The 12784-nt window shown below is 41.9% G+C and overlaps 1 protein-coding gene and 1 long non-coding RNA gene across 2 annotated transcripts in view; both read right to left on the bottom strand.

The window, feature by feature from the left end:
- Positions 1-5627, bottom strand: part of antxr1a (ANTXR cell adhesion molecule 1a) — a 35158-nt gene extending 29531 nt beyond the window's left edge. Inside the window, exon 1 of the mRNA XM_023802034.2 lies at positions 5045-5627. Coding sequence (XP_023657802.1) covers positions 5045-5199 — 155 coding nt within the window. The 5' untranslated portion in view covers positions 5200-5627. The remainder of the gene's footprint in view (positions 1-5044) is intronic.
- A 3143-nt stretch (positions 5628-8770) lies between these two features.
- On the bottom strand, positions 8771-12583 carry LOC140581589 (uncharacterized). Its single transcript, XR_011984672.1, has 3 exons — positions 11762-12583; positions 11207-11312; positions 8771-10501 (listed from the first exon to the last, which is right to left on the bottom strand). It is a non-coding gene; the product is annotated as an uncharacterized lncRNA (long non-coding RNA).
- Between the last annotated feature and the right edge of the window lie 201 nt (positions 12584-12784).

Raw genomic sequence — 12784 nt, 5'->3', positions numbered from 1 at the left:
GGTCTCCTCAGTTCCCAAACGATTACAGAGTGTCGTTAAAAGAGGTGATGCAACACAGTGGTAAACATGTCTCTGTTCTATCTTTTTTGAAATTTGTTGCTGGCTTCAAATTCAAATTAAGCATATATTTGTCATAAAACCAAACAATTTCTCAGTTTCAACATTTGATATGCTGGCTTTGTTCTATTTTCAATTAAATATGGGTTTAAATGATTTGCAAATCGTTGCATTTTGTTTTTATTTACATTTCCCACAGTGACCCAACTCTTGTGGAAACAGGGTTGTAACTTGATGCAAAGGCATAGAATCTATTGTTAGCCCAAAGCTGTTTTACAAAAAGCTAGAAACCTGACCGTCTTGGAATGAAGAAGACGGACACAGTCTTTCAGTGGGATTAAAATGACCAGCAAGCGACAGAGGTATTGAGATGTGGGGAGGAAAGTTACATGTCTCTACGGCTGGGGGTTCGAAACCTTCCCCCACTGTCTTTGTGGAGTCTGCATGTTCTCTCCATGTGATGCAGGTTTACTCCAGCACTCTAACGACAGGAAGTTGGGTTAAATGGCATCTCTAAATCACACCTACAGGGCTTTCATCTAACCCAGGATGCATTTCTGCCTTGTTCCCTGTGCTGCCTGGATTTGGCCCCCACTGACACACTCAGGATCAGGATAAATAGATGGTGCTGGAGTCAGTTTTAATACTCACAACTACCCTCGGAAACGAAAAAGAAACAGTAGTGCGTTAAATCAGCTAATTTTGTAAATGTGTATTTTTGCTGCTGATCTTCAATTCTATCACTGTATAGGGAATTTACCAGGTGGGTTTTTTCAAAGGTCAACCAGTCAGTTTTTAGATTATAAGTATCCACTCATTCCAGTTAGATTTCCAAGGTTTAAAACAAAGTTTATGGAAATTTGCACTTCATGAGTGTACCTGTTGGATTTTAGGCTGATAAGGTACAAAATCCTTTGAGAGGCGTAGGTAAGCTAAGATGGACTCTCAAGCCAGTATCTAATGGGTTTGCCTTGATAGAAAGGGATAGCATCATAGATGTGAATGTGGGACTGAAAACTGGTAGCTCATGTCCTGGAACATATTGTGTGCGGCTCTACTAACCTTGACTAAGGTAGATTTGCTAGGCATCATGGGTAATGTGACCTCAGCCGCATGAAAATTCTCTATAAAATTGCAAATAACTTCACTTTGCAACAGATGATATAAGAAGCCTTCTTGCTACACAGACCAGACTGCAGAATTTCCAGATTATCATGTACTATGTGGATTAAGGGACACAGAAAGTCCCCGGCCTGAGGACATGACTTTAATGTCCTTTACATTCATGCCTTTAGGTAACAGGACAGAGTGGGACTTGTTGACCACATTCTGAAAATGTGTTTTCAGTTCATTTTGTTGTGACAATTTTTCAAAAACACCACAGGAAATCCTTACTTAGGAAAGTTCTTGTCTCTCCAGCATTTAAATAACTTGAAATTTCAGTTTTTAATTAACCGCCCAGCTCAGTTCCTAAGACATTGGATGTAGGGTGTTCAAGAAGACTTTACACTCCTTAATGCACTGAACTACACTCATTCTTCTATAAATAGGTGTTAAATACTGATAGAATAACAGCAAGATTCAGCAGCTATGTGTAACTGTGTTGCGCCCGTGTGTAGCCGCAGCTGCCTCCGGACCCCAGTGGGTCATGCTGAGAAGGTCCCGTCACGTGACGACTCACAAACAGCTCACCTTGCACGCTACAGTTCTGGAACACAGTTTATCCAGAAGAATCCTGACTGGGCCAATGGCCTTTCTGCCTGTCATTTTTGTTTTTTTGAGTTCATATGAAAGAAGCTGAACCTTCTTAAGATGTATTCCTCCCTCAATATCTGCTTGCCAGCAACTCATGTGGCCAAAACTACCTCTGTGGATTTCAGAATGTATGTAGACGCAGGCTTTTACGGAGACTTTTTCTAAGGAGAGGCTCTGCTCAGAAAGCCTGAAGGAATCGATGGTAGCAGGATCAGGGTCTCATTCAGGGAGTCAAAGGCTGCTACCATTAGTAGTTTTGGCAAAGACCCCATCGGCCTGAAAAGCAGGAAAGTCTTTGTGACCAAACGCAAATACCCTTTCTTTTTCTCTCCCTTTCTCTCTCCTCATGTTTTCCGTTGTCCTGCGGGTCCAAAACACAGACCCTGCAGCCAACAAAAAAGGCAGAGTCTTTGGAACATCTGGACCTAATGGTGGAAGGGTTTAGTACTGCATGGCAGTCCAGGGTGCTCTCTCTCTCTCTGTCTCTCTCTCTCTCTCTCTCTCTGTCTCTCTCTCTCTCTCTCTCTCTCTCTCTCTCTCTCTCTCTCTCTCTCTCTCTCTGTCTCTCTCTCTCTGTCTCTTTCTCTCTCTCTCAAAGTCTAGTGTTGAAAGTATGACGTGCATGGTGAATTTTGTGGACCGATAATTTGTTTTGTTTTTTCTTTTTATTTGTTTTCTTTATTTTATTCATTTATTTTTTGAGAAAGGCTTAATCATGCATTTGTGTTAATAAAGAGTTTTTTAAAAGTCAAAATCTCTCTCTCTGTCTGTCTCTTTTTTGTTCTCTCTGTCCCTCTGTAGACTGGGGGCATACACAGTTATATGTGTGTGTGTATATATATATATATATAGCCTATATATACACACACACACAAATATAACTAATATAAAATATTAAATAAAATAATAAGAGCCATTATTTCCTGCAGGTCTTTACAACAAATCATGTTATTATCATGTTATTAACAGTTCATGTACAGATCATGCATTATCCTCGACAGACTGATCCTGGTATTTACTGGCCTGAGCTATCGGAAGGCAGCTAGCCCAGAAACTACACTGTGACATCAGTGCGGCTGCTCTGGGTGTCACTCTCTGCCCAAAGCCCTGCTCCCTGCCTTCTTAACATGTGTGGCTTCGCAGAACTGAGATAGATGGGGACGCTTTTTGATGCAGAATCAGCCAAGCGACAAAGATCCACCCTCCCACTCCCCAAAGCGTGTGACCGAACGCTCTGGCTTAGCAAATCCATAAAATAAATAACTGAGACGTTACATAAGTGAGACGATAGACTTTGCTGACAAATCGCCAAACGTTGTTATAAATCACTGAGTCATTCACAAACAAAAGACTCCTTGTTTTTTAACGTTGTTTGTGCTCATCCCATTGAAGACATAAACATTTTCACCCACCAATGTCAAGAGCTCCAGACTGGTGTGTGACAGACAAAAAGCCTGATCATAAAACCAAAACATCATAAAGCTATTTGCAGGATAAGCTGCTATAAAACTAAGAAGTTATTCTAGAATATATTTAATTTCTTGATTCGTGACACTGGGGGTGCACATGTTTCCTTCTCATTTTGAGGACCACAACAAGAGAAGACAGACTGAAACAACAACTAATGCAAAATATGCAAATGTGTTCTAGCATAGATTAAATATTATGGACTGGCCTCCCAACCAATGTGTGCGATACCTTGTGCCCTGCACTTCCTGAGTCTACAGCCTGACCATGATCAAGTACCCGTATAAGCAGATGAAATATGGTTGGATAGATCAATTAAATTCTAAAGAAAATTTAGGCGGTTTCAAGCTAATTTATGTGTAATTAATGCTAGGGAGGAATAGTAAGACTATGGTAAAACTAACATCCCTATTGGTTTAACGTAAAGCTTTAATGTATGCCAATGCTTTAAAATGTGTCATATGTTATAAAATACGAAATTTATTAATGGCACTTTTTAAAGAAATTCATTAATTGTCTCACTCCCTGTGTTGGTTATAAGGCCGCTGCTTTAATTTCCATTCCATCCAGTTTAATGGCGTGCCACCACAGAAATGTCTGCTGGGAGAGCCTTTCAGATCCATGGCAACTGGAAAATCCATCTCAATTTTTTTTTTTCTGCGACTTCAAAACCAACGTGGTGGAGTGATGGGGCCACGGTTACGCCCAGTTACGGAGAAACAATGCCGTGTGACCTGGGCCAGTAAAGAAAAAGTATCGTTTATTTTCCCTTTTGCTAACTGGTTACATCAGCCCCCTCTCCGAAACCCAGGGCTTTGTCTCATACCCTTATGATCGTCTTTGTTCCAGCCATGATCGTAGCTTACAGCACCATCTATGTACTGTATCGGTACAATTGTCTGGCCATTGTCTTCCAAAGCCACAGAGATCCAAAGCCTTGGACGTGAATGCAGGAAGCAGCATACAATCTGCTGATGTCATTCAAGCTGACTGGCACAAATCCTGTAAACTCCAGGCTACTCTAATTATGCGAAGGGCTCTTTGCAAAACAAGATGAGCCTTGTGACAATACTGCAGCACACAGGAAATGCAGGAAGGTGCCCCTATAATTTTCCCAGAGGTGCAGTGACACACTGGTGGATGGAAGTGAAGGTGCTGGTTTTTCAGTGGGTTGCTGCCAATAGTCTTTGACAGCTTCGATGACTGCTAACTGTATTCAGCCTAATCCTCACTAGGGGGCAGTATTGCAACCTGGAACTTACATTGCCGTGTCCCAGGAACTTTGAAATTGCAAATTATATATCCCTCCAAGCAAAGACTGGGGAGGAAAAATGACAGCAACAATGGCAAATGTTTGTACTGAAAATCCCCCTGCCTACCTATTTTGAGTCATGCGTTACAAAAACATGGTGTCACTACTGTAAACGGCACTGTTTACAAACAACCGATCGCAGCATTCTCATCACTTCAGCAGGTTTGCTTCTGTAATAAACATTCTGCTTTAAGCCCGTCTTTGCCCATGAAATCCTTAGCACGTCATTCAAACGAAATCACTTGTATTTACATTCATTCAAAATCAACAGCAACCATGAATAGAGAAGCTATCAAGCATTGATTAGACTTCTGACTGCACCAACAACCCCATGCAATCATGCACAGAAGGCACTTCTGCAGAAATGCTCCTCTCTCAGAGTGTGGTGACCCCTTTCACTGGCTCCAAGCGACTGCCTGCAGCCTTCACAGTAGAGGCAATCAAAACACTTACTTGTCTAACACGAAGTAGAGGTCGAATCCCCCGTAACAGGATGGTCCCGCATCCCCCCGTTTCGGATTCTGCCCGACGCTGCCTGATGCCAACACCACCAGTACGACACATAAATGCACTGGAAACCACAGGTCCTTCAGGCCATAAACAGACATTATTCCAGTTTGTGAGAAGGAGATGATGGACACAGAGGAGAAAAAGTTTAACTGCAGGAAAAAGTAGCCAGTGACACAGGAGGAGTGATCTTCTATTGCTCTGGAGATATTCCACTTCACTATCCTCTGTTCCCAGCAGCCATCCAGTGGAGAATAAAATGCAGAAAGAGGCAGGAATGGGGTTGTCCTTCAAGGATTCCTGAGGCAGTAACCAGGCAGCGGTGGCAGAGCTGCTGTGAACACAGGCAGTTTGGCGTAAACCAGGAGACTGTGATCAGGAGCAGGCAGTCTTTGTCACATAACACACACACAGACACACGCACACAGACAGGAACACCCTTGTAAAGTTTTTTTTTTTTTTTTTCCGCTGTTAATCAGAAGAGGCAATTGTGTGGTCCTGGGAGGTTTAGTGATTATTGAATGCTATTTCTCCATCTGAAAGTTTGTTAAAATGTTTTGCAGTATTCTTTTTTTTTTTTTTTTTGCATAACAAAAAATTGAAGGGGTGGGGGGGGTGACTGAAATTCAAGTTCAAAGAAAAAAAATGTACATCTAGCTCCCTCTAGGGGTGAAACCTTTAGAGCGCCGTGAAACCTGCAGTCACTCCCCCGATAAGGAATCACTAATCTCCCTAATTAAGGTTTCTCAAAGGACACCATCAATTGGGCAAAGGTTTATGGCTGTATAAAAATGAAATGTTTATCGCAAAATTACTAATATCCGGTTTCTTGCAATGGTTTTAAATATTAACTGCTGGTGAACACCAAGACCTTTATTGTCAGGCTTTATTATTGAGCTTTGCCATAAAGGCATCGCTTCAGTGTCCCCTCAATCCCCTTGAGTGGACATGGGACATGGTTGGTTAGGGTAATTCTCAATAAACACGTAGTATTTGCAGTTTATCTGGTCAAACTCCTCCACGCAGCCTTCTGGAGTGCCAGCGGGTACGCTGTAGGTGAAATGACGATATTGTGTCATTAGAGACAGACTCTCGCCGGGTTGAAGCTTTTCCCTGACAGTCGAGCCCGGCCTGACGTTGGCATCCCGTGTATCTCAGCACTTCTGTACAGCAGCAGACGCCTTTGCAGGCTCAGTCAGTGCAGTCAGCATCACTCCAGAACGAGCCTAACATGTGCCATGTCTAATCCTTATAGTCTTACCAGTAAATCGCACATAAAGAATCACCTGATGTAAGGCTGATGTCACGTTTTATATATATATAAACACACACACACACACACACAGCCACAGAAAAAATTAAGAGATCACTACATTTTTAAACAAAACTGAACTTTTAAATCCTGGTTTAATCCTGGTTCTGCTGGCAGAAGGCCACACTGAGCAGCGGGTTGCTTCCAGGTTCAAAATTTCTAAGACAGCAGTACAGAAGGATAAAGTGAAGCAGGAGACACTGGGAACGACCAGAAACCAGCCAACTAAAGAGCAGAAGCAACTTTCTAATCAAACAGTTTTTCATGATTTGCAGGATGACATCAAGTGACCTTCGAAAGGAATGGGAAACGTTAAGTGCAGGTGTGAAGTGCACTGCTACGACAGTTCATATCAGGCTCTTAGAAACAGGACTGAAGTCCCATAGAGCGAGGAAGAAGCCCTTCATTAATGAGAAACAGAGAAGAACCAGGCTACAGTTTGAAAAGAAAATATATATTATTCAGTCACTCAACCATAAAACTGTGCTGTGGTTTCTTAATTTTTTTTCCGTGGCTGTATATATATATATAGACACAGATAAATACAATTGCATATGTGTGTGTTTGTGTGTTGATCCTGTCAGATAAATTGCTTTTGTCAATCGTACATTTGAAATAATCACATCATTAGCATTAAATACATTACCTTTGCAATGCTACTTACAAACACTGCAGCGAGGCTGTGGAGTTCTCAGTCTCTGTAGTAGCATGTCCTGAATAAGGACGGTAATAATAGTTACAATAAATACAATACAAGTAAAGGTAACTGTCTGGCAAAGTACCAGCAACTATTGCGACTGTATAACTATGTGACTGTAACAGGCCGCGTGAGACTTTTATTTTGCAAAATAATTGTGTTTTCTATATGTGAACACAGACAGAAGTGTGATGGGGCTCTCAGTTCACAGTGCTTGGTTTCAGGTCGATACTGTGGCATATAGTGTAACAGCCTGGTACCAGCATACACAGGACAAATGCTAGTGTGGATTCTAAAATGACAAAATAGTATTTATTGTAGTGTTATATTCTTTGCTCTTTACACACCCTAACTCTTCTTTAAACAGTTAGGGAAGATGGATGGATGGATGGATAGATAGATGGATGGATTGATTGTCCTTCCTATATTACCTTGTGTAGGTTGTGTGATCAACAGTCACAGAGAGTGGGCGCCAATAGTGACCTTGCCCACAGAAGTGTCAATCCCCCTCTTTGTCCACCAGAGGTCGTTTATTCCAGAACTTTTAAAAGCAGTGCATAGGAAAATGAAGCAGGACTTACACTTTGTAAGTGAAGTGATCTGAACACTCGCCATGTTTAAAGAACGATGTCGGACTTCAGCCTGTTGACTCTCCCTTATTGATTCTCTGTCAGACAGAGAAACTGGCGCTTCCACAGCTCACCTCTGACTTAAAACACTTGATAGGAGCAGTTGACACCAACTTTGTACTTTAAATGTGCCCCCATTTCATTTATTGTTTTTAAATAACCAAATCATTCACACTTATTGCTATAATACTAAAGGTACACCTAGAGTTTATAATTTGCTACAGGTTTTGATCTTTTGTACAGCTGGAAGCAGCTGGAGAATTCCTAGCAAAATTACTGTACACTGTATACACTCACTGTAACTGCACATAATGTGCAGTCACACCCACTGCACAGCCTTAGTCAAAGGTTGCACTATGTACAGCGTATTTATTCATTTGTTTGTTTGTTTGTTTATTATTGTCCTGTGTGTATTTATGTTCTGTGTAAAGCTGTTTTTAAAGTCTCTGACAAATGCCATTTCATTTCACCGTCTGCCTGCATATTGTAAGATGAAAGGTATCACTTGACTTGACTTGACTTGCTAGGAGGAATGTCTATGCCAGTCAAAAACTGAGCTCTATTTCATCCTGGACCTGGTACTTCCACTCTTCCTGTTTTCACAAACCTCATGAGTATAGGCCCAGATTTGGCTGGTAGAGGCCAGTGCTACTATCTGCCCAAGCATGACAGATCTGATTGGTAAGAATTAACTAAGATATCAGACAATTTGGCAGTAGATGAGTCTCAGAATGACTTTGGAAGCCAGATGGTATTGGAGTCAAAACCCAATGGATCTGGTTGTCAGAATTTGGAATTTCTCCTGTGTCATTGAGTTGTTATACCTTAACTCTGCATGACACTTGATAGGCTCCACTACAATGCTGTCAAATGCTTTGTTTTATTGTAATTTTGGCTGGCCTAGACTAATATATTGTGGCTCTGGGCAGACTGAGGCATCCTGGCGGCAGTGAATAAAGACAAGGAGAGACGGATTGACACAAAGCTGCTATTCAATGTAATCTTTAAAAGGACCGCGATGAATCAGCAATAACAGAGGGACCAGCATGCCAGGCAAACGCAGGGAGGTCACACAACAAATGGGAAGATTCACACACGGTAGAATAATCGCACCATGACTAAGACATGTGAAGAACAGGTAAGGACCGAGTACAAACACGCTACAATCAGATACACAGCACACTAACAACGACAATTACACACAGGGGCTATTTACAAGTGTTCATGAGCATGCCGGGATATTCAAAGCCCTCCGGCGCTACAGTATTAATATTCTCCTCGCATTCAAATAGGGCCATGCCTTATTTACACCCTAATTAAATTTTCCTAACTCGACATATCCAGCCCATTTTGAGAGAATTGTAGAAGCTTCATCCATGTAGCAGAATCCTTACAGCAACCCTTAATGACCGGAGTACTGTATGTCCAAAATAATTCAGCAAAAACAAAGTTCATCAGGTTTGTAATAAAGAAAAAAATATATATCTTTGTATTCTTATTTAGAAAAGCAAGAAAGGGACTGGACAAAATTATTGCATCTCAAGAATTAAAAAAATCCTTTGGTTATGAAAACACCTCTTAATGCTGGCTGTGAGCTTCCATTACCTTACTTTACCTTTTCACTGAACATTTACCAACATCTCAACTGCAAAATGGTCGGTTCTTGTCAGCGTTAGAAGGATGTTTTGTCCCACTGCTGTTTTCATATTCAATAGGTTGAATAAATGACATTTGGATCAGTAATCATTTCTGGCCCCTCTAACAGAATTTCTGCCTGGCCAATTTCTAAGTGCTTTTTGGTTTACCTTTAGGATGGTGTTCCTGATGGAGAATCCAACATCTTTGACAATTCCTAGACGATATTGCACTCTGAGTAGCCTTTGTGTGTAGATTTTTTTTTTATTTGATGTATTTATTTAAGCCCTGAAGTACTATGTTTGTTGTAAGAAGAGCATCTCTTTCCTTGAACGACTCATTTTATGGTTTGTAAACAAATGGTTGGTTTTCATATACAGTTATAATTTAGCTATGCCTGTCCACAGAACCTTTGGCCAGAAACTGACATGTGTTGACCGGTCTTCCACCGGTTGTGCGGGTTTCAGGCTCACTTTCAATATTCAAGTCTAGACTAAAAACACACCTGTTTAGTTTAGCTTATAGGGACACTAGTTCTAGCTCTAGCTAACTCCTCACTCCCAGTTAGACCTATAGTGTGAGGTGTAGAGCTGGGTGGGGATCGGTGCCATTGGCTTTGGATAAACTGAATTGACAGTGCTGTCACTCTAGCTTCACAATTGCTTGTGGGATTGGAGTGCTGACATTTCAGGGACCCCCCATGCCTGCATTCCCACCTGCCTCTCCCTCCTACTTATGCTGCCATAGCCATATCTGCCGGAGCATTGCACTCCATATTGCACTCATCTAACTTGTAGCACTGCCTATAGTCTCCCTTACTTTGACTAATTGCATTTATTTCCACCACCTTCTCTCCCTGCCGGCCCCTGGAGGATGGGCTCCCCCTTTGAGTTCTTCCTTCTCGGGAGTTTTTCCTTGCCACTGTCGCCTCTGGCTTACTCACTGGGGGCTTTGGGTGGGGATGCTATAAAGCGCTTTGAGACGATGTAATGTTGTGATAATGCGCTATACAAAAATAAATTTGTTGTTGTTTGTTGTTGTTGTTGTTGACACGGTTGATTAATACCATTCCTTTTAAACACATCACTCCTTCACGCGGTCATCTGGAAGATTTCCAAGCTGTGCTGTACCTGAAATGATGAAATGGTAACAGTAGAGAAATTGTGATGAAAATTTTCCTGCTCATAGACTGTGGAACACATCCAAACAAGGAGGGGGTGCATGGGGGGGGGGGGGTCCACTTCCTGTTTGCTTTTGAAAGACTCAGATATAACCTTCTGCCTCTTTGTTTTTTCCTACATTGTCTGCTCAACACCTGATGCATTTTTTTGCCTTGGAATGCATGTTGCGATTTGGCTAATGGTTCCGATGATGTAACATTAAGTGTGTTTAAGTATTAAATATTTAACAATACAGTTGATTGGTAGATATCAAATCGCAACACTCAGTAAGTCATCAATATTGTTTGCCTTATTTAGAAATCACATTCTTGCTTAAATTCAGGCTTTCATTGATCAAGTTTTATAGGCTTGCAATAAATTATTTGTAGATCATTTTCTTGTGATTGTTCATAACCACATTCTTCCTGATGTCATTTCACATGTCATACGTAGGCATGGTTCAGCGGCGCGTGTACCAGCTTACAAAAGGTGTATGATCCTCAATATTGTGAAAGAATTTGTAAATGCACTGCACCAAAAGACTGCCAAGATGCTGAGGCCATAAAGGAGTATTACATTATGTTATCGATCTGTGACTGTAGCCATGGAAACGTTCAAGCGACAGTAATGCTGAGCTGTCTGTGTGGCTGTGGTTCTGTGTGATCGCATACTTACGCCTGGCAACACTCAAAACATGTGCAGTCAAAACATTCTGTGTTCCTCCAAGATGACCCTACAGCATGCCAGGTTTTGTCTATGACGTCCTGGCAGTGTGTGGCACCTGAACAGATAGATAGTCTTACCAGTCTGCGTGATGAGGTACGGTTTAACCCTTAACTTCTATGATGTTTTAAAAAGGAGAGGTCATGTGACTTAGAGACTAGTGTACTAAGCATCAGCAGAACGAGATATATTAGCTATATGAGGTCACATGTAGAAGGAGCTTGGCTTAGCATGCTACTGTTACTGAAATGTAACTAACAGCAATATAGAAACAGAAGCAGAATCTAACAGTAATCTAAAATCAGCTGTTTTTTAAAAATGATCTAATCTATAACATTTATTAGAGACTAGTACAAAGAACAGTGTAACACTACATATGTCATATAAATCAAAACACACAACTCAGCATTAGCACTATGTGACAGCAACTGTCTACCATAATGAATGAATGGCATTGTAACGTGCCGTGTGAAAGGCCCATTACACTATTCAATGCAAAGCACATACCTGGTTTAAGAGGTTGGACAAAGCAGGAAGCTTCAGAGTGCAGCACCAAAGCACACAGCAGCAGTGCTAATGTCACGAGCTTCTGCAGAGGAGATGAATGATGGAAGACGCGTCAATAAGGAATCAGGGGAGGTAAACCTGCAGTCCCGGAAATCCACCCAGTTTATATCTAAGGAAGCCCTGATGTGCTTAGGTGGGGGGAAAAGGGCAGTTCATTGGCCATCCTGGGAATCCTCAATGTGGAATGATTCTTGGGCTGACGTGCACAGATGGCTTGTACGGCAAAAACCCAAAAGTGTTAGTTGTCTCCCACCTGCTTTTTTTGTCAACTTGTACTCCTGAATGGCTTAAATATTCGGTAACAACCATGTGAGGAAGGGAACACAGCCAGCCTATTGTCTGCCAGCCGTGGCTTATCTTGTTTTAGCACATTTCCATTGTATGAATTAGCGAAGGAGGTCCATCCATCCATCCTTCCATCCATCCATTTATCCATTTTCTGAAACTGCTTGTCCTATTCAGGGCCAGGGGGCGGCGGATGTCCATGCTGATATAGTCAGACGACCTCCTGTCCCTTGACCTGCGACAGCCCCCCCCCCACAAGTGTCACTCTGCAGAGCCTGAGAACCCAGCAGAGGTGGCATGAGTGCTGACTAACCGAGGGTGGATGTAGAGATGGTCCCGTAGAGCCAATGGAAACAGTATCATCATGTTTTCGGCCAGATTTGTGCAGGATTTTGAAAGAATAGTCCTTCAGATCCAGGAACCACTGCGAGGTGCAGGTGTTGGTGTCCTTTCCCTTGGTCATTCGTTGCAAGGGCACATGGTCACTGATGAGTTTGAAAGGCCAGCCTATAAGGTAGTACCCAAACTCCTTTGTGGCCCAGTTGTCATCTTGTGTTTGACAGTGGTGTCACTCCATTTGGTGTGGTTTACATTCCTGGAGCAGCTGAAGGCTTTCATATGTAGGGTGAATGGTCAATGCTGAGTTCAGAGATGCAAAGGCTACCTCCACTTAGTCAT

This window comes from Paramormyrops kingsleyae, chromosome 2 (genome assembly GCF_048594095.1).
Source record: "Paramormyrops kingsleyae isolate MSU_618 chromosome 2, PKINGS_0.4, whole genome shotgun sequence".
Taxonomy (NCBI): Eukaryota; Metazoa; Chordata; class Actinopteri; order Osteoglossiformes; family Mormyridae; genus Paramormyrops; species Paramormyrops kingsleyae.
This window is presented reverse-complemented; position numbering and strand designations above follow the sequence as displayed.